The sequence below is a fragment of the Balaenoptera musculus genome, chromosome 12 (assembly GCF_009873245.2).
Source record: "Balaenoptera musculus isolate JJ_BM4_2016_0621 chromosome 12, mBalMus1.pri.v3, whole genome shotgun sequence".
NCBI lineage: Eukaryota > Metazoa > Chordata > Mammalia > Artiodactyla > Balaenopteridae > Balaenoptera > Balaenoptera musculus.
Genome location: NC_045796.1, coordinates 70045784 through 70071177, shown reverse-complemented (window position 1 = coordinate 70071177; position 25394 = coordinate 70045784). Strand labels below are relative to the sequence as shown.

Here is a 25394-nt window from a genome sequence, read left to right as displayed (position 1 = left end):
CTCTTCTTAGGAGAACTTACTGTGCCCCCCACCCCGTCAACTGAAAATCCCTCATCTAGAGTTATCCCATTGTTTTTCCCCAATAAGGAAACCAAAGCCAGAACCGTTGAGTGACTTTTCTGCAGTTGGCAGAGCTGGAATTTAAATCCGAATCTTCAAAGTTCAGTCAGTTTTTCAGCCCTATTCCAATTATTCGAGAGGTAGTATAAAAAGAAATTTATATGGGTTTGTGGCCAGTAGTCCATGATGAGAGCGTACCCAAAATTTTAAAATGGGGCAGCAGAGCAAGCTTCTGTGGCCTCACACCCCCTCCCCTCTGGACACTAGTCATCTTGGCACAGTGTGCAGGCATGTACATGAAAGGAGCCACAGTGTCTGGTCTGCTTATCCCAAGTGCAACCTTATGAGCTTGCCATAGAAACACATTTGTAAATTGAAGTTGAGTGATAGCTGAGGGAATTTACTTTAGGCTGAAAGAGATTATTCTAATTTCTGAATAAGGCTTTTGAGTTAAACAGTAATATATTAGCAGGTCAGCTCAGCTTTCATTGAGTTAAAAAAACATGACTCAAGTAATAATATTAACATTTGATCACTTTAGCTTAGTTCAAAGAAGCTAGAGATTTAGAGTCTAAATAATGCATTGTTTCCTGACTTTGCAGATCAAATTTTGATGATATTAAAAATCTTGTTATGAAAAATGACGCAGCTCCACAGTATATGAGGTGCTTCCTAAATAGCAATAATCTAACTTTTTTTTTTTAAAATATTTATTTATTTACGTATTTATTTACTTATTTTGGCTGTGCTGGGTCTTAGTTGAGGCATGTGGGATCTCTTAGTTGTGGCATGTGGACTCTTAGTTGCAGCATGCGTGCAGGATCTAGTTCCCCGACCAGGAAACGAACCCGGGCCCCCTGCATTGGGAGTGCAGAGTCTTACCCACTGGACCACCAGGGAAGTCCCAATAATCTAACTTTTGATGATCAAGATTTATCCATGCGGAAGCTATATGAGACTGCACCACTAAAATATGATTTCTTTTAGAACAGAGATTGCTAATCCTGAATTTGCATCATATCAGGCCCTCCACAGTTTTTTGTGTGCTGGTGGTAAAATCAAACAACTGAATTGTTGAAGCTCATTTTAAAGCAGAAGATGCTGAGTGGCACTGTTTTTGGAGTAATGGTTTTCAGACTTTAGTGTACATAAGAATCAGTTGAGGTATTAAACATGTAGATTTCTACCCTCCCCCCAAAGATTCTGAATCTGACTGCTGGGCACTTGGGTGTGGTGGTCAGCAGGAATCTGCATTTAAGAAGCACTTCAGCACATTTGGACAGGTGGTCCAGGGACCACACTTTGAGAAACGCTGTTGTAGACAATAAAGGGGAATAAAAATGGAGTACAAAAAATTGAGGGAAAAAAATGAAGCCATCAAAGAAAAAGAAACTGATGGCTTTAGGCAGTTGATCTCAAATTAGTTCCAAAACTAGACTAAGGTATTCCACTGCTAATAGTGAACAATGGTTTTTATCTCAATAAACAGAAACAAGATCTGCATTTGTATTTTGTTTTTCTTTATTAAAAATTTAGTGTGTACTGCCACTTTTCTGCTAGTAAAATGAACAGGTAGCTAAGAAATATTAATTTAAAAAAATCAGAAATTGCTGATCAAACTGAGTTTGACAACTTTATTTCTTCTGAACTCAGGGTTGTACTTTTGTAGTACATCAATAAAATAGGTGTATATTTTATGTTGCTAAAGTTGTCTCTAACCATATGGTAGAGTTAACTTGATTCATTTTGACATACTGAAAAGAACATGGTGTTCCACAAAGGGCCCCGTGACTTCCAGGTGCTCCCCTACATGAGCCAATTTGAAAATAGAGAAATTATTCTTCACATTAGGTCATGAAATTATTTTTCATTGCATGGCCATTGCCTTGTTCATCCATTAAAAAAATGTTTTTTTAATACTTGGTACGTGGAGTCACTGACTGATGACAAAGATGACACAGTGTGGGTCCTTACCCACACTGAATTTTGGCCAAGTGGGAGATTAAGGTGGATAAGTAGACAGGCAGGTAGAATACAGAGTAATAAGTGCTGTGCTGGGTGAGGTCTAGGGCACTAAGGAACTAATAGACTGGACAGTTAACCTCTGTTTGGGAGGTCGAGCAGTTTCTTGGAGGAAGTGACGTCTAATATGAAATATCAAGGTTAAAAGGAATTATGCATATTTTTGGTTTCTGTTTCACTTGTTAGGATCATATGTGATTACTTTGTTGTATTGTCTTGGAAGAAGACAATCTCTGTGAATGTTTTTTTTGTAAGCCTTTTTGTTTTGCTTTCTTCTAGTCTTTATTGATATATTTGCAGGTTTGAGTCTTTGAATATTTGAATATTTTTTGAAGCTGTTTTATACTGGTAGTATCTGTTTAGAACTTGAGAACTCATTATTCGGAAGATCTTTGCATTAGCCGTGGATTGGCCAGTTTCTCCTTCTAGCCGGTTCTCAATCATACGTTTATATAATCAGTACTTAACCAGAAATTGTTGCCTTTCTGCATGATGAAGCAGAACACGCATTACGCATTGCCCTGCAGGATGATTGCTTTTAAATGGTTGCTAAATGATTCTCTTTCTGTCTTAGTTAAGGAAACTTTTTTTAAAAATAACAACCTATAAAGCTTTCAACACATGAAGTATCACAGTCTGTTTTGAACCATTTATGCAAAAGTGATATAATCACTTAATCAAGTTGGTTAAAGATAAATAGCTTTTTCAGCATTAATGAGACGTGTCTTAGATGCGTTTGTTTTTCCTTTCTCTTTAAAGTAGTCCAGTGTGCTGGCTTTCAAACTTTTAGACTTTGATACAGTTTGTTCTCTGTATCTGCAGGTTCCACATCCATGGATTCAACCAACCATAGATTGAAAATATTAAAAAAAAAAAAAAATTCCAAGAAGTTCTAAAAAGTAGAAAAAAAAGCGTGTGAATTTGCTACGCACTGGCAACTATTTACATAGTATTTATATTGTATTTGCAATTATGTGCATAGCATTTACACTGTATTAGATATTATAAGTAATCTAGAGATGATTTAAAGTATCTGGGAGGATATGCGTAGGTTATGTGCAAATATTATGCCATTTAATATAAGGGACTTGAGCATCCTCGGATATTTGTATCTTCAGGGGTCCTGGAACCGATCCCGCATAGATATCGAGGGACAACTGTATTTACTTTTCAATTTTATTCTACTTCTTTTAAAGTAAATGGTAGATGGAATCCACCAAAATTTGAAAGCATTGTCACACTATCTCCAGTTTCTCTCCTCTCATTCTCTCTTTAGCTGATTTGGTTTTTCCACTCTAGCAGTATACTTCGATCAAGGTCACCAGTGACCCTCATGTTGCTAAATGTTTCTAATGATCAATTCTGTCTTCATTTGCATTAACCTATTATCAGCATCTAACACAGTTCATCACTGCTTCCTTAATGACTTCTAGGGCCTAGAGTCTCTTGGTTTTCCTCTTACCTCAGTGCACGCTCCTCCCCCTCAGTCTTCTTTGGTAATTTCTCTTCTCCCTGACATCCTAACATTACAGTGCCCCAGGGCTTAATCAAGAGCCCACACTTTTCTCCTGAGTGCCAGACTCTTATGTCCATCTACCTGTTTACACCTCCACTTGGATATCTGATATACAGCTCATGGTTAACATGTTCAAAATTGAATGCCTGATCTTCCCCTGAAACCTAGAATCTTCCTGCAGTCTCCCTATCCTTCCAATTGTTCAAAGCCAAAAACTTGGGTTCTGCCTTCAAAATATTTCAAGAACCAAACCTCTTCTTGCCACCTTCCCTCACTGGTACCACCATTGTCCAAGGCACCGTCACCTCTCATCTGGATTATTGCCATCACCTCCTAACTGGCTTCCTTGCTTCCACGTATGCTCCCTTACAGGTTTTTCTCAAAATAGCAGTCAAAATAATCCTTTTAAAATATATCAGATAATGTCACTCCTTTGCTCAAAACTCCCGTTTTCACTCAGGGTAAAACCACCGTCTATACAATGACCATACATGATCTAGCCCTTCATTCCTTCTCTCTGATTTCATTGCCTACCACTCGGTCTCGACTTCCACTTATGTAACCTCAGCCTCCTTGTTTTTTTTGAATAGGCCAGACATACACCCACCGTAGGGCCTTTGCATGCATTGTTTTCTCTCAGGAAAAGCTCTTCTCCTACATTCTTGTATGGCTCTCTTACCTCCTTCACATGTTTGATCAAATGTCATCTTCTCAATGAGGCCTAATAACTTTTAAAATTGAAACCTACCTGCCCTCAAACCCTCCCCTCTAACTGCTCAATATTTTTCCATAATACCAATTTTTAACATATATATAGTAATATAAGATAGTGTTTGTTATCTCTGCACCACCCCCCAGCCCAGCTAGAATGTCAGTTTCATGAGGACAGGGTTTTTTGATTCACTGAGTTGTATCTTAAATGCCCAGAACCATGCCTGGTATTAGTAAGTATTCAGTAGATGTTTATTGAATGACTGACTGAATGAATGAATGAATGGTTTCTTGACTAAATAATGGTTGAAACCCATTTTGAAAACTCAGTTTGAAAAATGCTGGTCTGGTGGCTAGACTCAATCCTAATTTTCTTCTTTTTGGCTGCGTTCAGTCTTCGTTGCTGCTCATGGGCTTTCTCTAGTTGAGGCGAGTGGGGGCTACTCTTCCTTGCGGTGCGCGGGCTTCTCATTGCGGTGGCTTCTCTTGTTGTGGAGCACGGGCTCTAGGCATGCAGGCTCCACCAGTTGTGGCACATGGGCTCAGTAGTTGCAGCTCGCGGGCTCTAGAGCGCAGGCTCCGCGTCATGTGGGATCTTCCCGGGCCAGGGCTCGAACCCGTGTCCCTTCCATTGGCAGGTGGATTCTTAACCACTGTGCCACCAGGAAAGTCCCTCAATCCTTAATTTTCTATTTGGGCTGCTATATGTAACAAACTTTGGGGGGATAAAATTAATTTTTATTTTTTAGTCATTTTTAGTTAATTTTGTTCAGTTAGGTGTGGTTTGTCCAAAGTGCTTGCTGGAGTCACTCTAACAGTAATCTAAATGAAAACATAACAGTACTTTTCTGACATTACCCCTTGTGTTATATAACTTTGAAAGCCAGTCATCCACTGTTGGCAGTTTGTACTTTCAGATTTTTTTTTTCAGGCACAAACATATATTAAATCATACTATACAGTGTTCCACAATTTGCATTTTTTTTGTTTTTTGGATTTGTCTGATTGATTTTTGTCATGGTAGTTATTTGTTTTGCTCCTAATATTCTACCATGGACATTGTGTCTTGAGATGGACTATAAGATCATTGGTAAGAGCACGGGTGCCCAGCCAGACTGGGTTCAAATCCCAGCTTTGCCAACCAGACTCTGGGCAAGTTACTTGAGTCTTCTGTGCCTCTGTTTTCTCATCTCTTAACATGGGAATAATAATAGTATCTCATCATACAGTGTTGTGGAGATCAAATGACGCCTGGTATACATACCTGTGTGTAGAAATATTAGCTGTCATCACTTGTATTACTTCATTATTTATCCCCACTATGTAGTATCCCTTGTTTTGAAAGTCTAACACTTTATTTAATTAGTCCCTTGTTTGATATATGTTTAGGTTGTTTCTAATTCTCTGTTGTTACAAACAGTAATCACCGAGGGTGAGTTTGTGTTTGCACGTTAGTATATTTATTTCCACAAAATAAATACATAGACTTTCTGAGTCTAAAATATAAACACTATTGTACACTTGCACCAACAATGTATCAATATTTATTTCCCTGTACTCTTGCTGATGCTGGATGTTATCAGACTTAAATAGTTTTCTTTCTTTCTTCTAGTAGTTCTTGATTGATGGACTGGTTCTTTCCCCTCCCCAACATTTTTATTCTTTCTGAAATATATTGAGGTAATGATCTGTTTTTTTCAAACTAGTTATTTCCAATACTCCACGTCTCTTCCCCACTGATTTGAAGTGGTACCTTTGTGTCATGTACCAAATTCTCATATGTACCTTCATCTCTTTCTAGACTCTTATTTCCTTCTATCGTCCTGTCTATTCCTATACAAAGTAAAATCTGATTTTAATCACTGTAGCGTATACCTTTTGATATATTAATAGTGCCACTCACTACATACACTCAAGTATACACACTTTGTTCCTCTGTTTTAGGAACAATTATTTTTCCAGATTAATTTCATAGTGATTTTTTTGGGGCTTTTAAAAAATGCCCACTGGAATTTTGTTTCAAAAAGTGTTAAATTTTGGATTAATTTGGAGTGAATTTATATCTTTACAGTATTGAGAGTTAGAACTTAAAATGTCTATTCAGGGCTTTCATTTTTTTGCTATGTCTTACACGTTTGTCGTAATATTCTATAGTTTTTGTTGCCATTTTGAACATGCTCTTTTTTCCATAGTTTAATGTTAAGATATTGATTACATGTAAATGTAAGGTATTGACGTGTGTGTACATGTACACACACATATGTATTTGCCTTATATGTACCCACCCTTTTACACTCTTTAATACTTCTGTAGCTTTCTTAGACTTCCTAACCTTACCGTTGTATCCTGTGCAAATAATAAATTTCATCTCCCTTTCTGATGTTTGTACCACTTGCTTCTTTTTTCTTGTTGTAGAATAGATTCTAGAATGATGCTGAATAATAGTGATGATAGGCATCTGTGTTAGTTCTTTGTGTAAATATATATAATTTAATTGAAAATTTTTAATTAATGACTTTATTGGGTTGTTCACATTATTTGCCCTAATCAGCCTTACTTCAAGTCTTGCTTTATATTAAACCTGAGAGTACTTGGGAACGTATATGGTCTTTTGTTACTCTGGAAACAATAAGAACATAGTCTTTGGCTAAGAATAAAAAGAGTAATAACTGTCTGAATCCCTGGAAGTTTATACCTGAGATGAAAGAGCTACCCCTTCCAATCAAATGCCACATTAAACATTATGACTAGTAAAGTTAGATTTCAAAATTATATGACATGATGCCATTTTCTATTGCATCCTGAAAATGAATAATAGGCTGGGCTTTGCCCTCCTCACTATTCAATTCTGTAAGCTGCAAAGAGATGTGAGGTGTGGCTGCCTGTGGCCTGGGGAGCTGGTCCTCAGGGGGCTGCTCTTGCGGGTTAGACCTCCTCTGGCGTTTCCTCAGCCTCTGCCCTTACAGCAAGCCAGTGCCTGGGATTCCTTGGAGCCTGGAAATGCTGATCTAGGCTGAGTAGGGCTAAAGTTCGGGTATGACAGATTGTTCAACCGTATGTGACTTTGAGTTAACTCTCTTCTCTCTTTTTTTTTTTTTTTTAAATTTTTATTTATTTATTTATTTTTATTTATTTATGGCTGTGTTGGGTCTTCGTTTCTGTGCGAGGGCTTTCTCCAGTTGCGGCAATCGGGGGCCACTCTTCATCGCAGCGCGCGGGCCTCTCACTATCGCGGCCTCTCTTGTTGCGGAGCACAGGCTCCAGACGCACAGGCTCAGCAATTGTGGCTCACGGGCCCAGTTGCTCCGCGGCATGTGGGATCCTCCCAGACCAGGGCTCGAACCCGTGTCCCCTGCATTGGCAGGCAGATTCTCAACCACTGCGCCACCAGGGAAGCCCCAACTCTCTTCTCTTAATAGTTTGACTCCATCTGGGCAATAGAAAGCCAGAAATTTTAAATAATCTCAAATGTAATCAAGAATTAAATGTGTTGGCTTGGTTATCTTTGACCTGTTTGTTAGCTGCCTTTCATTCACAGATAAAGATTACACTTTGGATAATTATTTCATTGTTGTAGAAAGAGGAAGAGAAGATTTTATATTCTTAAAACTAGGGAAGAGTTTACGTTTTGTCCACCCCTGCCAGTTTCTATATTTATTGGTTGTATGAGTGTTTTCTTCGTTTGTTTTTGTTCTGGGTTTTTTTTTTGTTTTTTTTTTTTTTGTTTGGGTTTAAATTTTAGTTGAAGTAACCAGCTTAATTTTGAGGTAATCATAGTCTAAGTACTTAGCTTCATTTTTTTCCCCTGAGTAATAATAGTATTTTCCCCAAATTTTTTACTATGAAAAATGTCAAACATAAGATAGTTTTCTTACAGAATGACCCATATTCTGGGTTTGGCTGATTGTTTTCTTTCATGATTAATGTAAGAACTTTTAATCATTGTACTTTCATCTGTTACTGAATATGATCTTAGGGGAGAGATCCTATAAGTAATGACCCTGAAAACAGGATCTTAAATTTAGAATATCTGTGTTCATTCTCCATGTCTAACAAAGATTTCCTCTGTGGCCTTGAAGGAATTACACAGTCATTCTACCTATGCTATATAGAACAAGCAGAATTGCCTACTAGTTTTAAAGTTCAGTGGATTTACTGATTGGTGTTAACAAAGCCCATAGAAGACATAAAGCCTAGCTAAAATAATAAAGAAATCACTGATAATACTTTTTTGGTCATTTCAAACAAGGTTTCATTTAGCATGAGTGTTATACCCTCAGCAGACGTTTCTTGTCTCTTATTTACCTTTAGATCTGAAGGAAAGGGAAACTAACCTTAAATGCCTGCTGTGTGGTAAGCACTGTGCTAGAGTCTTCATTCAAATGCATCTTCTTATTGAATTCTTAAGCTTCCATCTGCCTTGTGAAATAGGTGAGTTCCTATTTCCATCTTACAGGCAAGGAAGCCAAAGATCAAAGATGTTTAGTGAAGTGTTCTATATTACAAACATAGTAAGTGCCAGAGCCAGGCCATGAACCCAGATTGTAAACTTTCCAAGTTGAGCTTTATCATGAGAACTCTTCTGAATACTTCTGAATATCACATACATTGAGGAAAGTCTCCCCCAAAAAAGTTGGTAGCTACCAATGAAGCATTTTACACCATCTTCTTCTGACCAGAAACATTTAAAATGTAGACAGTGTTTTTTAAGTATATGAATTTTCCAGTTATATTACATCTCCTGTCACTGATTCTGTTCTAGGATGTTGGCAAAGGATGAACTGATGGCCATGCTTCAGAAATGTTTCAAGGTTTTTAAGTCCTCTTCTGAAAAGCATTTTGGCAACACAGCAAAGAGAATAGAGGAGTTCCTGGCCCAGTTTCAGAGCCTCGATGGTGAGAATATAATAGCTGGCCAATTCTACTGGCTTTGACAGTCATTTAACTATAAAATAACATGGAAAACCCCACGTTCTGATGTGTTGAGAGATGAAGAGGTAACGTAGTTTGTGATCAGTCAGTATACCAAGCCTCAGAATAGCACAACGTGACAACCACAACTAAGCCAAATGGTTCTCTTCCAGATTTGGTTTAAACAATGAAAACTATCAAATGGGCAGGAAAAAATTTCTTTCTCCAGATGGACAGTTTTGAGGACTTACCTTAGGGGAGAAAACAAAAAGGGCAGCAAAAAGAAATCAAAAAGATTGGAGAGAGTAGCAGGGCATCATAATTAAGGACTCCTTTTAGATGTTTTTCTTAAGCATTTCATCAAGTTCTTTATAGATTTCAAAAACACTGCATAAATTATTTGTAAGCCTGAAAATTAATAGCTGTGAACTGCTTTCACAGCAGTGAGGCTCATTGGTATGCTGATTACCAAAATATGCATGAGGTTTGCTTTAATCAGGTTTACAAAGCTTGAATCTTTCAGTCCTCAATGAACTGCGGCAGCCTGGCATTCCTCAGTGCTGGAGGGCACAGTTTCCTTTACCTTGCATGACCTGCACAGGATTCGTTACGTTTGCCGAACGCTGGGTGCCCGCTTGTGCACAGGTAGCCTGTTCAGCACTCTCATGCTCCAGGACTTATTTGGTCTGAGGGGGCTCCGTGGATTGATACTGATGTTTAACTTTTCATGGGCTCATCCCTTGCTCTGTTTCTAGCACCAACGTATAGTATTCTTTCAGTAAAACAAGCAAAATGACTGTGCACTTCTTAATTTCCCCTATTTAGGGAAATTTTTAATGGGGTCTGGGGAAAAGAGGCAACTTGGTGTATAAGCACACGGATCGAACCATGGCATGGTGAAAACATTGCACTTGGAATGTCCGTATCAGTCTTTTCTGTGTTTGGCAAGTGTCCCTTTGTCTTTAAATCCTTTGGATTTAGGAAACTACTTTTGCTGAACCCCTCCCTCTCTCTCCATAGCTGCAGCACTAGGCCCCATGAGTGCTGAGCCAGTGCAAGATGAAAGAGCCAGCCTGCTTGACTGGAGGGGCATGAGCGTGAGGAAGTGCCACCCCATGGTACCAGGGGCTCCCTCCAGATCACGCGCAGGCATTATTGCTCTGTGGTGCATTTGCAGGACAAGTGAGCCGAACCGTTTTCAAATCATAAACATTTTAAAGGGCTGGAAATTGGTATCATAGAGATTATTGAGTCCAGCTGCAACAGAAACTAAAGCCCAGGAAGAGGAAGGAGCTTGCCTGAGATCTCGTAGCTAGCTAGGGTAGTACCCAGCCTGGAGCCCACCTCTTTCTTAATCACCAGCTCATTGATTTTTCTCACCGATTCACAGTCGCCACCTAATTAGGGTCACTGGGACAGTGAGGGGCCGCCCTTAAGGATATAAACAGGGTAAAAGACTTAGAAGAATATAAGATAAATTAGGTAAATTTCAATCTTTTACAAAATCGGACTCAGGGATTTTTGTAAAATGAAACTGCAGATATTATAATAATTTTAATTAGATTTCATGTAACATAAGCTAGTGAACAAATCCTGTGATGTGCTAATATTAAATAAAGGAACGCAGCTTTTAGAAATGGGAAGGTTGGTAATTAAGATGATTAACAGTCTGAAGAATAAAGAATTTTGTAAGTTGAAGCAAAACCAGTGTCTTGAATAAATGTAATTTTCTATTTTCACAAGTGGCACATTATTAATAATAAAGTGAAATTAACCCCACCCTCCCATATTGGACAAGCGTACAGTTTGACTGTATGCTATCTCTAGTTCCTTGACAGTTATTACACATTACAGTTTAGGTTTAAAATTACATTTGGAGGGTTAAGTAGGCCAGAGTGTCATATCAGATTTATTTTTAAGGCTCTGCTACATGTTAATGAAATGGGACAGAGAATTTATTAGATATTTTAACCTTAAATCATATCTTTCTTTAACCAAGATTTATCAATAGCTAAAAAGAAATTTATTCTTCGAGAACAAGGCAGATTCTCCGGCTGCATCTTCCTGTCTTAGGTTTGGCCAAATAAGCCATGTGAGTGTGAGGTTCCTAAAACCTGCCCTGCACCAGGGAGAGGCTGTTAGAACCTCATGTTCTCTGGAAACACAACTACACCTTTTACCAGATACGGTTTTCTGTTTCCTTTGCTAAAGAACCATGATGCAGTTTGTATTTCAGTAAATTATTTCAAAACTTTTATGCACTACCCACTTCAGACTTAAATAGCATGTCAAATATAGTGAATGGGAAGATCCAGGCCAAGTTTACCAGGGTGTAGGTTTGTATTGTTTACATCAATCATGGCCTAATCAAAGGACCATAATTTAAGTTTGTTCGTTTTTTAAAAACTATTTATAACAGCACAAAGATTTGGAGATTTTTTTTCTGTTGGTTTGAGGGGATTTGTGTGTATTTTGTTTTGTTCTCACTGTTGGTCACATTTTTAAAATTCAGTAGCTGGTTTCTTTGAAGACCTCTCTGCAGCATAACTTATGTAATATTTATTGACCTTCAGCTTCTGGAAGAAATCATTTATGTGAGGGAACCTTTATCCCCTGCCACATTAAAAAAAAAAAAATAGATGAAATTTTATTTCCCTTGGAGTAGTAGAAATGTTTGTTCTCTTAAATGGATTTACCCAAGCTGCTGTATGTTGGTTTTGTATTAAAAGCAGAAGCCAAAGAAGAAGAAGAAGATACTTCTGAGTCACAGTCAAAGGGACTTCAGAAGACAGACCTCTATCATCTTCAGAAGGTCAGATCACTTCCTTATCCTTCCAGCCACATCCCTTGATGCTCCCGTGTGCTCTAGATTAGCTCTGCCTGCATGTTTTTGTTTTCATTTTTAAACCACAACTAGGAACAAAGCAGACTTTGTAACTCACTTATAAATTGAACATCCTGTTTATCCCACTGCTATCCTCATTCTCCGTGTAGAAGTCGGTGGAAACTGTTCCGATAGTCTCAGAGAGAAAGAGAATTAACTAGTAATAAGGGAAAATGGGAACCTGGTTGCAAAAAGGAATCTGATGATTTATCTGATGTATTTGTTTGTCAGTTTGATCAAATTGAGAGGTTCAGAAGAGACTCTTTAGTTTTAGATACTTTTCTTGATTTTTTAAAGAAATGCATATTGAGTATAGAGTGGAAATTGAGCCACAGTGTGTCTAGTATAGCCTTTTTCAGATAGTTCTAACTTTAGCAGACTTTGTAACTCACAAAGGATCTTGGTTGTCAAAGTAAAGAACCTTCTGTAAACCATGATACCAAGTTATGATAAACGTAGAATAAAATATCAATCTAAGCAAAACAAAGCATGTGGAATCTATTCTGTTAGCATGGCAAAGAGCAAGCGTTTTCTCTTCTTCTTGGAAGTCCTTTTCTCAAATGAATTAATGGGTTGTGGCTCGGGAGCACTCTGCCCTATAACTTAGTAACGACGTAAACTGCCCTTCTCCTCTTTCCCTGAAAAGTCACTTGGTATTTTTTGAAGCAAAATATCTAGGAGGAGAGATTCTTCCCAGTCCTGAAAAATAAAAGATAAACACAACCCCTTTTGATCTGGTTCTTTCTCTGTACATTCTGTCGTATGGAAAGGGCATCAGCTGCCTCTGCCTGAGCAACAGAGCTGCCCTCTGAGGGGCTTTCTGTCTCAGAATCACCAGAAAAGGTATGTTCTTCCATCCATAGTCATTACTGGAAATGAAGGAGTTAAGAAGAACAAGTAAGAGGCAGACCAAGTTTGAAGTCCTCAGAGAACAACTTGTGAGCTTCATCGACAGTCTGGTGAGGTGAGTCCGTTGTTGCTCTCCAGAGCTAAAAATCAGGCTATTGGCCCAAATCGCACTGGTGTGACAGCTGTCCGCAGCCAGTCCGGGACACTTCTGGATTAGGCTTTTTGCTCCCCGAGGCCCTCCGTCCAGCGCAGACTTGTAACTTCTGTTCCTTTCCCATCCTTATTAAGGTGGCTCAGCAGATGGCTTGGTTCTTTCTTTTACTGCCAGTTCAAGAACGCAGGTTTAAATTTGATCTAGTTCTTTAGGCCTGGGCGGGGGTGGGGATGGAAACAGAACAGGAAACAGAAAAGTGAGCGTTTTCCCCCTAGTAGCAGAGTGTTTGCATTACACTTAATCCTTGCTCTGTCTTTGCTCAGAGTATGCTGGATCTGGGCCAAACCCAGAAAACAGCCCAGCCCAGCTGTAATAACCCTATTTTATCCTGAGTAAAGGGTTTCTAATTCTGAGGGATACCAGTGCAACTCAGGATCGTGGCAGCACAGACGCATGGTGAGCAGGGCACTCAGAGTCAGTCTAGAAGTCCACCAGTCCTACCTGTATTTTAAGGTGATTCCTTTCTTGGGAAACCCAGATCATTCTGATATTTGGATTTCCCAAAAGCCAGCTCTGTGTAGCTCTTTAAAATCACATACCTAACCTGCAGGTGGGACATGCCATATAGGAAAAAAATGAGAGGTCTGAAAAATAAAATGATTTAATAGTTAAATAGGGAAAAAACTGTTCTTTGTCATTGCTTATTCTGTTTTTTAATGGCAGTTGAAACTCAGCAGCAGGCTAGGCACTGACTAGAATCAAGTACTAAAAAAAAAAAGCAGCTCAGTTATTGAAGACAAAGAGTGGTTTTCTGATAAATTGCCTGTCCTTCTTGAAAATGAAGAGTTCCATTTTCCAGGACAGTTTTGGGGCAGAGTCATTTTTCCTGGTCGCTGGGGGAGAAATTACTGATGTCAGGACAGGGGTCGAAACAGTCAACCAAGTATGATAAGAAGAAGGTTAAAGTGAGAGAAATGGGTCACATAAAAGTGACCTACTGGCTAGAAATGACCTTGGAAAACTCAGAGAATTAACCTTGCCCTACTGGGCCTTCCTGTTCTTGTAGTTTCTAGCCCCAAGTTCCTGGTTTTTCCCTTTTACCAAGTTGTGACCATTGTAGTTGCTAAAAATGATTTTACAGTGTAATTTGGCATAATTTATAGGTCAAATGTCATGTTCCTTTCTGCATTCCCACAAATCCCAAATTGTAGGCTCTGAAACCAACCAACCATTTCCCTTTTATGATCTTTGACCTAATATGCCTGACTTTTCACCTTCCTGAGCAGTTACTGAAATAAAGCTGGGTGGGCATGATTGAAATGCGTTGTATTGTGAAATCACAAAAATTTCCATGCCAGGATTTACTATCTTTACCAAGATTGAGTATCCCAGCAGGGAAGAGATTATGACTGTAGCATGTTAGAGCTAAATGGGACCTGAGGAGTCATGTGGCAGCTAAAGCCCAGAGAGAGGCTATGACTTTTGGAAAGTCACATAGTTAGTCCCAGTCTGCTGACATCTTTCAGAAGGCCCGCTCTCTCTCCCCGCACTGTCCCCAAAGACCACACCACAGATATCTGAACAGAGCTTGGAGTTCTGGAGAAAAGAGGTCCTTGAAAGATAACTATAAGCAACCGACTCCAGGAAGTAGAGTTCCCCGTACACCATGAGCAGCTCTTGCTGAAACTACTGAGAAATGAGAATAAGTTGCCACTTTCTAAGTTACTGTTTTCACCAAAATACAAGCTTCAACTTTGTAGCCCTTGTGGATACTAAGTGGTCCTACCAGCTCACCCAGACCACCGGCTCTTCTGCTTGTGGACTCCGCTCTGAGTCTAAACTGAGCATCATGCAGAGCTCCGGTGCCAGACTCACTGCTGATGTCCGCGCCAGCCTCCAGATTTGGAGTTGGATAAAAATTCTAATGTATGATGATGTTTTGTCAGTATTTTTCAACTAACATAGCCCAGTGGAAACAAAATACAGGTAAGTATTTAGACTCTGGAGGTTCTTTGAGGATATCTAACAAGGACTTTTACCTTGAGAATTATCTGAATCTCTGAAAATTAAATAAAGATGTTAAAAAGGGAGAGGAGGACAAATATGAGACAAAACTTTTTCTGAAACTGACTCTTATCTGGTTGCCTTGTTAGACTTCCAGTCCTTATTACAGAGCAAGGACTCCAATGTGATCTTTTAATGACCATTATGTATAATGATTGGGGAGAAAACAGCCTGAGGTTGGGATAGGAAAAGTTTATGCTCAGAAATTACAAATGGGTAGCCGGCCATCCAGGGAGGCAGCTGGCATCACAGAAACCATTCCTGAGACTACAGCTAAATAGCTTAATCTCGAGTCAGATGTTAGCAGTACTTGAGGTATAGAATGCTGGTTCTTAGGGCCAAGTCAGAATCATAATGCTCTTTGCACACGGGCTTTATTCCAATGACCCTGAAGAAGGAGCAGCATCTGGAAGCTAAATGAGCAGGGGGCCAGGAGCTCTTGAGGCGGGAAGGACGGAGATGGTGGGGAGTGAGGGACACGGCTCATGCCCTCTCTGCGTCCTCTCTTCCTCAGAGCCAGACCACATGGGTGGAGCAGGTGTGGTGGGATTTTTCTCGGCCCTGGTATCCTCTCCAGGAGGGAAGAAAGCCAGGACACCAGGAAGCAGAGTAATTTCCCCCGTGGCTGGGCTGAGGGAGCTGCTTGGTTCTGCCTGCACCGGTGGGAAAGGGAGCTGATACAAATCTGTCATGTGACCAAAATACTTTAGGCCCAGGACTAACTAAGCCCCAGAAATATTTATGAAGGCATGTGAGTTAACTGCTTTAATCAAGTTAGTGACTTATTAATCTGTCTTTGGGTTATGGGTGCCAGAGCTTCTCCCTTCCAGTTTGCTACCCTCTAGGCCACCCAGGAACCACGGCCGTCACGGCTCATACCAGCTGATAGGCTCATTATATATTCAGATGAAATTTTTAATGCTTTATTTTTTAAGTTCAGATTTCATTAAAATTGGTTTATTATCTAGCTCATAAATAAGACAGAAGAATCCCAAGTTACAGTGGTATTTTTTTAATAATTGAAATTTTAATGATAAATGATTTCCTTGTTTTTAATATTCTGAAGCTAAAATTTAGCCTTTTCTGCCTATAAAGTAAGGAGGAAGTCTAACACATAAAAAACTTTACCTATATTACTTCTATGAGAGATATTTCTGTGATCAAAAAAGAATTTCCTGAACTCTTAATTCCAGGTCTGAGGCCTGTGTCTAACACTGCCAGGAGTTGAATGTTTGCTATGATAAGGACTATGGATACCTCTGTTTCCTAAGTAATTTAAGAAAGTATTCATTTATACTTTAAGAAATTCTACCTTAAATATTTTGAGCAAAGTGGGAAGCAGGCACATAGCATAGGAAGATCGGCTCGGTGCTTTGTCACCACCTGGAGGGGTGGGATAGGGAGGTTGGGAGGGAGACGCAAGAGGGAAGAGATATGGGGACATATGTATATGTATAGCTGATTCACTTTGTATTAAAGCAGAAACTAACACACCATTGTAAAACAATTATACTCCAATAAAGACGTTTAAAAAAAAAAAGATTTTGAGCAGAAATGTAATTTATATACATTTGTTCCTAGAAATTTAAATCAGAACTAAAATATAGTTTCTTGTACACCAGAGAGTCAAAGTTTTAAACAATATTACATGGAGAGGTAGAATTCTGAGTGCGGCTGCACTGGATTTGATATTTGGTTGGTTTTGGCTATTGTTGATTTTGCTTTTTCAGTAAGTTGCTCAGCGCTCTACAGAGGACTGACAAAAGTGGTTTATTGAAAATAGACCTGTGCTTACCTAAAAGCTGATACCTGACTTTGGTGGTTTCAGAGAATACCTCCTGCTTCCAGAGACACAGCCTCTGCATGAGGTGCTGTACTTCAGTGCTGCCCACACCCTTCGCCAGCACCTGAACGCTGCCCCGCGGATCGCCCTCCATACCGCACTCAACAACCCATATTATTACCTCAAGGTAAGAAGCAGTCATTTCTCTGACTATTTAGTTCACACACCAGGCTTTATGTATCACAAAAATATTGTAAATTTGCAGTTCTAATGAGCAGGGAACTGGCAGCTCAGGGTTGCACCTCTTTCAGATATTTTTAAAAATTCTTTAGATTTTTAGAGGGCTTTTTCTAAGCCAATGAACTAACACTGCCAACTTTTGATCATGCGTAATTGTCTTCTTCTTCATGTGATAAAACCAGATCATAGGCACTAAGACTTGAGAATAATGCTACTACTCTTGAAAATAAAGGAAAGGTTTCTTACAGACATAACAGCAGATAATAGGTCAAACCATATGGCCCAATGAAATTACTTAAAAGATCCAAATGATTGTTTCTGATGCAAAAAAAAAGAAGGAATTTAATCTTGGATTTTAAACCAAAGAAAGATCTGCTCTGAGATTATCTCCAGAGCTGAGTATAGAGGACAGCCAGCAATATGCCAGGGATAAAACTGCTAAACTCCAGACACATTTGCCAGTTCCAAGTTGTTCTTTAAACGGAGAGTTCAAGACAGTTCAGAATTTTTAAAACTAACTTTCTTATGACCAGGTAACGTGATCGTTTTAAACAGCTCAGTAAGCTATATTTCAGTTACATACAAAGTAATTTCTTGATAATTTGCTAACTTAATATTAAATTGTTAATTTGTTAATAAGTTATCAACTCAGTTAAACACCTAGAAATCTTGCAACAGAGGATACTTAAGAAGTGACTCCATAAAACCTATGAAGAGAGTTCTGATGTATTGGTTTCCTGTCCAAAATGGCACACAAACATGCTAAGCCTTACAAGAGAATACTGAGTAGGAAGATGTAAATCAGTGATTTTTCAATGATGGTGGTAGTGGGGTACTTGAATAATTTCATATTTAAGGCACAAAATATCAATTATTTTTATTATATAAACCACAAATTAAAACTCTTTACATAATCTTTTTGGCTAGTAGTAAGTCACAGAAGAGAACTGGTGCGATTTCAGCAGTTTTGGGAAGGATATAATTCCCATGTGTATGTTTGAGAGAGATTTTGTTTCTTAATAAGAACCATCATTTTCACATAGGTTGAAAAAACACTGATGGTTTTGTAGAGGTTAGGATCTGCAGTGTTGACAGTAGTCTTCTTTGAGAGATAATTTATATCCCTGGTAGTGGTGTGTTGGTATTTATTAATACAGTATAGTAATTGCTAGAATTCATGTAATTACAAATGTTGGAAGTGGCATTTTTTTGAAAATCCACAAAATTCCATAAACTTTTATGGAAACCAGAAATGCATGAAAGTCTCAATAATGAATAATGTATGATTAAAATGAAAAAAATTAATAATTTATGATGAAAATGAAGAATATGCTTGTCTTCTGATCCTGGCTGTATTCATCTAGTGATTAGGAGCTAGAGGGATTTTGACCAAGACCTCATCCTAAACAACCAGCTAACTATTGGAGAGTAGGTGCAACTCACAAAATAAAGGAAACCAAAGACTCCACTTACTGGCTTACTAAGTTCAGGTTAGCAGGTTAATTAATGTCTGATTTTGTTCCTCATCATTTCTGAAAGGTAGTTATCTTAGTTTACTGTTATTTTTAGAATGAAGCACTGAGAAGTGAAGAAGGTTGTATTCCAAATGTTGCCCCAGACATCTGCATAGCATATAAACTGCACCTGGAGTGCAGCAGGCTAATCAACCTTGTGGACTGGTCGGAGGTAGGTCAGGGGGAAAGAGCAAGCTGTCTATGTGTCTAACCATCCATGACAACTTTCCTGGAATGTTTTTGTACTTTTGGTACTTTGAAACTCATCTCTTATTTTTTCAATGCCCTGTCTTTGGTTTGGAAAGCATTATAAATCACCTGGCAAGTTTCTCCAGAAAAGCAGCTAACTGCTAACTGCTCAACAGTCCCACACAAACCCCTGCACTCTGATCCCACACCTTCAACCGAGCCAATTCTGCATCCATGCCAGGTCAAAATAAGTACATTTTAGTATGTTTAGCAAAAGCTGAACAGTTTAGGTCAGTTCCGTTATTCCACAGAATAAAGAAGTACATTATTAACTAGCATTTCCCTTATTGCATAAAAGAAAAGAAAATATTGGAATAACTACACAAAAGTTAACTCTGTTAAAGGCCCTATTTGACAAATGTCACCATTTAAAAATATGCATAATTGGCTGCTTCCAAGAAAAATAGGCATTTTCCTGGGAGATGGAGGTTGGAGTAGAGGATACAGGGCATCCTTTGCTCTTCAACTTTGAATAGTTTTGCTTCCTGTTTTTCTCTGCACATTTCTTAGTTCTCTGAAATATAAGATTATTCAGAAACCATTCCATTATCTTTTAATTTTTTTTTTCTTATGCAGAGAGCACAATACTTTATTTATTTTTAATAGATCTTTATTGGAGCGTAATTGCTTCACAATACTGTGTTAGTTTCTGTTGTACAACAAAGTGAATCAGCTATACATATACATATATCCCCATATCTCCTCCCTCTTGCGTCTCCCTCCCACCCTCCCTATCCCACCCCTCTAGGTGGTCACAGAGCACAGAGCTGATCTCCCTGTGCTATGCGGCTGCTTCCCACTAGCTATCTTACATTTGGTAGCGTATATATGTCCATGCCACTCTCTCACTTCGTCCCAGCTTACCCTTCCCCCTCCCCGTGTCCTCAAGTCTATTCTCTACATCTGTGTCTTTATTCCTGTCCTGCCGCTAGGTTCTTCAGAACCATTGTTTTTTTTTAGATTCCATATATACGTGTTAGCATATGGTATTTGTTTTCCTCTTTCTGACTTCACTCTGTGTGACAGACTCTAGGTCCACCCACCTCACTACAAATAACTCAATTTCGTTTCTTTTTATGGCTGAGTAATATTCCATTGTATATATATGCCACATCTTCTTTATCCATTCATCTGTCGATGGACACTTAGGTTGCTTCCATGTCCTGGCTGTGGTAAATAGTGCTGCAATGAACATTGTGGTACGTGACTCTTTTTGATTTATGGTTTTCTCAGGGTATATGCCCAGTAGTGGGATTGCTGGATCGTATGGTAGTTCTATTTTTAGTTTTTTAAGGAACCTCCATACTGTTCTCCATTGTGGCTGTATCAATTTACATTCCCACTAACAGTGCAAGAGGGTTCCCTTTTCTTCACACCCTCTCCAGCATTTATTGTTTGTAGATTTTTTGATGATGGCCATTCTGACTGGTGTGAGGTGATATCTCATTGTAGTTTTGATTTGCATTTCTCTAATAATTAGTGATGTTGAGCATCTTTTCGTGTGCCTCTTGGCCATCTGTATGTCTTCTTCGGTGAAATGTCTATTTAGGTCTTCCACCCATTTTTTAATTGGATTGTTTGTTTTTTTGATATTGAGCTCCATGAGCTGTTTGTATATTTTGGAGATTAATCCTTTGTCTGTTGTTTCATTTGCAAATATTTTCTCCCATTCTGAGGGTTGTCTTTTTGTCTTGTTTATGGTTTCCTTTGCTGTGCAAAAGCTTTGAAGTTTCATTAGGTCCCATTTGTTTATTTTTGTTTTTATTTCCATTACTCTAGGAGGTGGGTCAAAAAAGACCTTGCTGTGGTTTATGTCAAAGAGTGTTTTTCCTATATTTTCCTCTAAGAGTTTTATAGTGTCTGGTCTTACATTTAGGTCTTTAATCCATTTGGAGTTTATTTTTGTGTATGGTGTTAGGGAGTGTTCTAATTTCATTCTTTTGCATGTAGCTGTCCAGTTTTCCTAGCACCACTTATTGAAGAGGCTGTCTTCAGCCTCTTGTATGTTCTTGCCTCCTTTGTCGTAAATTAGGTGACCATATGTGGGTGGGTTTACCTCTGGGCTTTCTATCCTGTACCATTGATCTATATTTCTGTTTTTGTGTACTTATTTATAGTGATCATCAATGTAGTTTTGAGACTCTGAAATTTGGTATAATTTTTAAAAATGTGTCAACTACCAGCAGCAGCAGTGCTTGACCTGGCTTAAATACAGAGCCATCAAGTGCAATACAAGATGTTTGGCAGTGGCAGAGATTTTTATCTTCTTTTGTCCTATCTCTCAAAAGGCCTTTGCAACAGTTGTGACAGCTGCTGAAAAAATGGATGCAAATTCTGTAACCTCAGAAGAAAGGAATGAAATTATCCAGTATCCTTTAAAATCAATTCTACAGTGTCCAAGTAAGCATACAGAATAGTTTATAGTTTCTCCAGATCTACATTAGAGATTTAACCATACCATCCCAGAGTAACTTGTTTCTAAATACTTATTCCGAATTTAAAATGGCCCAAATCTAAACTATTTGGTCTAAAAACTTATATAAAGGTCATGTTCCAAAATTCACCAAAAATGGTCATTATTGAATTCTCTATTTTTCTGAGGTTATTAATATACTTTAAGAAGTTGGCAGGGAAGCAGTTTTCATACTCTGTGAAAAATGAGAACCAGACAAGTGTTACACACTTTTCCATTCGTGTCTTATTGACAGTAGAGTCTAATTACATTTAATGTTTTCCAGTTAGGGTTTTAGTTTAATTTAGTAGTATGTATTCAGTTTACTAAATAATGTTTTAACATTGAGATTTTAACCCTTTTTTGTCAGAAGTACACGGTGAATTTCCTTAGCTATAGCCTCCAGTGCTCGGTTTATTAGAGCTGTTTCTGAGCTAGAACTTTTAGGATTTATAAAGCCCACCAAACAGAAGACTGACCATGTGGCAAGGCTAACATGGGGAGGCTGCTAGAAAGCAAATGAGTGAAGCCAGAAAGATAGCATTTAGCTTAAGAAAAAGGAGACCAATCATATTTACACACCGGTAGAGGAAGATTGCTTGGGAAGAAGAATAATGTGTAATCCCTGTGTGATGTTTAAACAGAAAAGTAGACTGTTAATCCCTATCAGGAATGTATCGAAGCACCTTTGGAGTACTTTAGAATCCAACAAGTAACATGCTAACATTGCAAGTAGAACCTCTCTCAGAGTATCACTGCAATTTTCAGTCATTAAGAAATTATGAATAAATTGTTCTTGAACATACATAATGTATAAATGTAATAAATTCCTTTGTCTAGGAGTATCTATTAATATGCATTTGATTTAATAGTACTTATTCCTGCTCCCCCAGTTTCTTGCACTGGCATTCCTCACTTTAGTAAATTATGTAATAAGATGAACATTCTAGAGGTTTCTCCTAGTGACTACAGAGGTTCTAAAACTGCCTCTGCTGCCCCATTTCCTTTAGTCTTACAACTTAAAAAAGTCCCAAGTTGTTTGGCTTTATGCTTAAAGGCAGTAAATATTCTACTTAAGGATGACCCGTCATGGAGTCTTAGAGCCTCTAAGGCCTTTACAAATCACATCAACCTTTTAAGACACAGATGAAATGACATCTGAATCTCTTCCATGACAAGAACTCATCAAGACAATGAAACAAAGAGACCTCAAGTTCATTATTTAATATTCTATTTCCAAGAGAATTCTGGGATGTGTCTTTAAGTATACTCACTAACATACCAAAATTACCATGCAAATATGACCAGGAGAAAAGAAGTCCAAATTCAGTGAAGACTGTTTTAGTTGCAAACCTTAGAACTGTGTACTTGCAGGTCTTTTTGTGTGTGTGTGCTTTGAGGACAAATTTAATGTATAACTGTTTTAAAATTTAATATAAACAAACTTAATATATAACTTAAACTTCATTAATTCTGGAGTGTAAAGGAGGTATTTTGAGTATAAAGGGCATCTTAGCCCTCTGGCAACAGGGTGGGCCGAGATGACATTAACGGATAAATGCTCCCTTCCCCACTTCCCGCTCCAAAAACTAAAAGTGCTAGATGAAATATACTCCAAAACAAATCATCAGAATGTTGCCAGGGTTAAAAAGAAAGGTAAATCCCAAGGTACCAGAAATAATTGCAAGCCAGAGCAGAAAGTGTCTAGCCCTACAAAGCTTTGAGACAATTACCAGAGTAGCATTAGTTCAGATAGATTAAAAGTCTTATTGTCTTCATCTAAAAGATGCCAGGATTTCTTATTCAGCAGAATTTAAAAACATGTACATATGCACACAGGGCTGTCAACTTGGAAAGTAAGGAATTTATGATATGTAAACACAAACACCACCACCAATAAGGAAGAAACTGGACAAAGAAGAGGCTTTTGACACCTTGGAATCCATGTGTTAAAGGCAGAGCCTCTGTCATCTAGGGGTCCCTGAATGAGGGCATGGAGCAGAGCCTCTGCCAGTGCTCATGATCAGAGCAGAGAACAGATTTCTACCGTGTGAAGTTTTCCACGATTTATCTTAACAGCAGCTAGGTCACTGTTTTTTTCTCAATATTCTCTAGCCATTCCCCTCCAATCAGAGGTGCCCTCGATCATGTGTTTCATGTTTGACTATGGTTGGTAAAATCTAGGGAAAGAATGTGTGAATGATTTTAAGGATTTTCCACCTATTGTCTAAGTGAGGCAATCAGCAATACTCCATGTCTGATTAACGTGAAGACACCATCAGTATCTACAATGCAATTTCCTCAGCTTTCAAATGGTGCAGATGAGCGTCAGATAAAATTGTGTTCAGAAACCATTCCTTTTGACAAAATGCTTACACTGTAAGGTACAGAGGAACTGGCCTCACACAGACCCAGCAGATTTACGTCAGTCTGAGGCACTTGAGGGCTCTCAGCCCTGCTTCCTTTTTCTTTTGCTAGGCACTTAGTTGAATTCAGCTTATCTAAATGCATGTCAGGCACTGAACCACTTTGATCTTTCTTACTATCTACTTAAAGATTAGGTAAGGGGGTAGCAGGATGGAAACTGTTTTGTAAATATTCAAAAAGCTGTAAAATTGAAACATGAAGCTCATTTGTGGTAGCCATTAATGGAGCACAAAACCCTCAAGCCAGCCTATAAAGTGTCAGCTTAATTATGTCCATTCCTTAATACTGTAAAAACTTACAAATGGGATATTCTGATGCGCTAAATCTTGCATTTAATGAAATACTAATCTGAAATGTTTGAAAATTTCAAACTGTTGAAGTAGTTTGAAATTTTTTCACAAAGTATTTATTGAGCACATACCATGTGCCAGGCACTGTTGCGGGCACTTGTGATACTTCAGTGAGCACAGATCTTTGCCCTCATGCCATTCTAGCAAAGGGAGTACAACGATTAATTATATAGTATATTACAGAAAAAAACAAAACAAAAAAAAAACAAACAGCAAAAAGAAGCAGGACGTCATGCTGCAATTTTAAACAGTGGTCAGAACGGGCCTGAGATGATGTTTGAACAAAAAGATTTAGCCATGAAGTTTTATGGAAGAAGTGCATCATACACAGAGAACAGCAATAACAGAGGTCCTAAGGGCAGTACGCAAGCTGCACTGGAGGAACAGCAAAGGTGGCCAGTGTGGGACACGCAGTGAGCAAGAGGGAAACTCAAAACTGAGTGGGGTGGGGTGGAGGGCAGGTAAGTTACGGCCCTGTAGACCACTGTAAAGTCCTTAACGTCTATAGGTGGGAAGCCATCTAAGTAAGACTTAGACCTTTAAGGGATCACTGACTGCTATGAGAATAGACTGGAATAGGTGAGGAGACGCAAATAAGGCAAAACAAAGACCAACTTGGAGGTCACTGAAATCATCCAAGCAAGACACAAATGTCAATGAGAGTAATAGTAGATGGTGAGATTTTAGATGGATCCAAGATCGGATGAAGGATGTGAGGAATTCAGGGCTGTTTTTTGGCTGAGAAACCTCTGAATGGAGATGCCATTAGCTGAGGAGAAGTTTAAGAGGCAAAAACAAGGAGTTTGGTTTTGGACGGACGTCTTCAGACCTCTCATTAGATATCCAGGTGGAAAGGTCACACAGGGATGCGAATATAACCATCTTTAGGATTAGATGAGATCACCAAAGTGAGTATGAGCAGAGGGGGCAAGGAGCCCAAGGTCAAACTCTGGTTATGTTTTAAAGTTCAGAGACAGGAAGACTGGGCCAGCAGCCAGTAATGGGAGGAGAATCAGGCAAGTGTGGTTAGTACCTTGCAAGCCAACTGAACAAAGTGTTTTAAGGTCAAATGTTGATTAGATTTAGCAATGTGGAATATATTGGTGACTGAGTGGTTGAATAGTGAAGACTAAGCCTGGTAGCCATCACCTACCAGATGACCTAACAAGTGTCTAAACTTATCACTAGTCCATACTTATCACACAGCG

General features: G+C 38.7%; 1 protein-coding gene across 7 annotated transcripts in view; it reads left to right on the top strand.

Moving 5' to 3' along the window:
* ORC3 (origin recognition complex subunit 3) overlaps positions 1–25394 on the top strand; it is a 66381-nt gene that overhangs the window by 38459 nt on the left and 2528 nt on the right. For 2 of the 7 annotated variants that reach the window (XM_036871489.1, XM_036871486.1), the window contains 7 exons: positions 9072–9205; positions 11950–12032; positions 12968–13068; positions 17000–17141; positions 18764–18880; positions 21246–21325; positions 21816–23308. In XM_036871489.1, coding sequence (XP_036727384.1) covers positions 9072–9205; positions 11950–12032; positions 12968–13068; positions 17000–17141; positions 18764–18880; positions 21246–21325; positions 21816–21921 — 763 coding nt within the window. In that variant the 3' untranslated portion in view covers positions 21922–23308. Of the gene's footprint in view, positions 1–9071; positions 9206–11949; positions 12033–12967; positions 13069–16999; positions 17142–18763; positions 18881–21245; positions 21358–21815; positions 23309–25394 lie in introns of those variants that run through there. The other 5 variants (XM_036871482.1, XM_036871487.1, XM_036871488.1 and 2 more) reach the window with 4 other exon arrangements.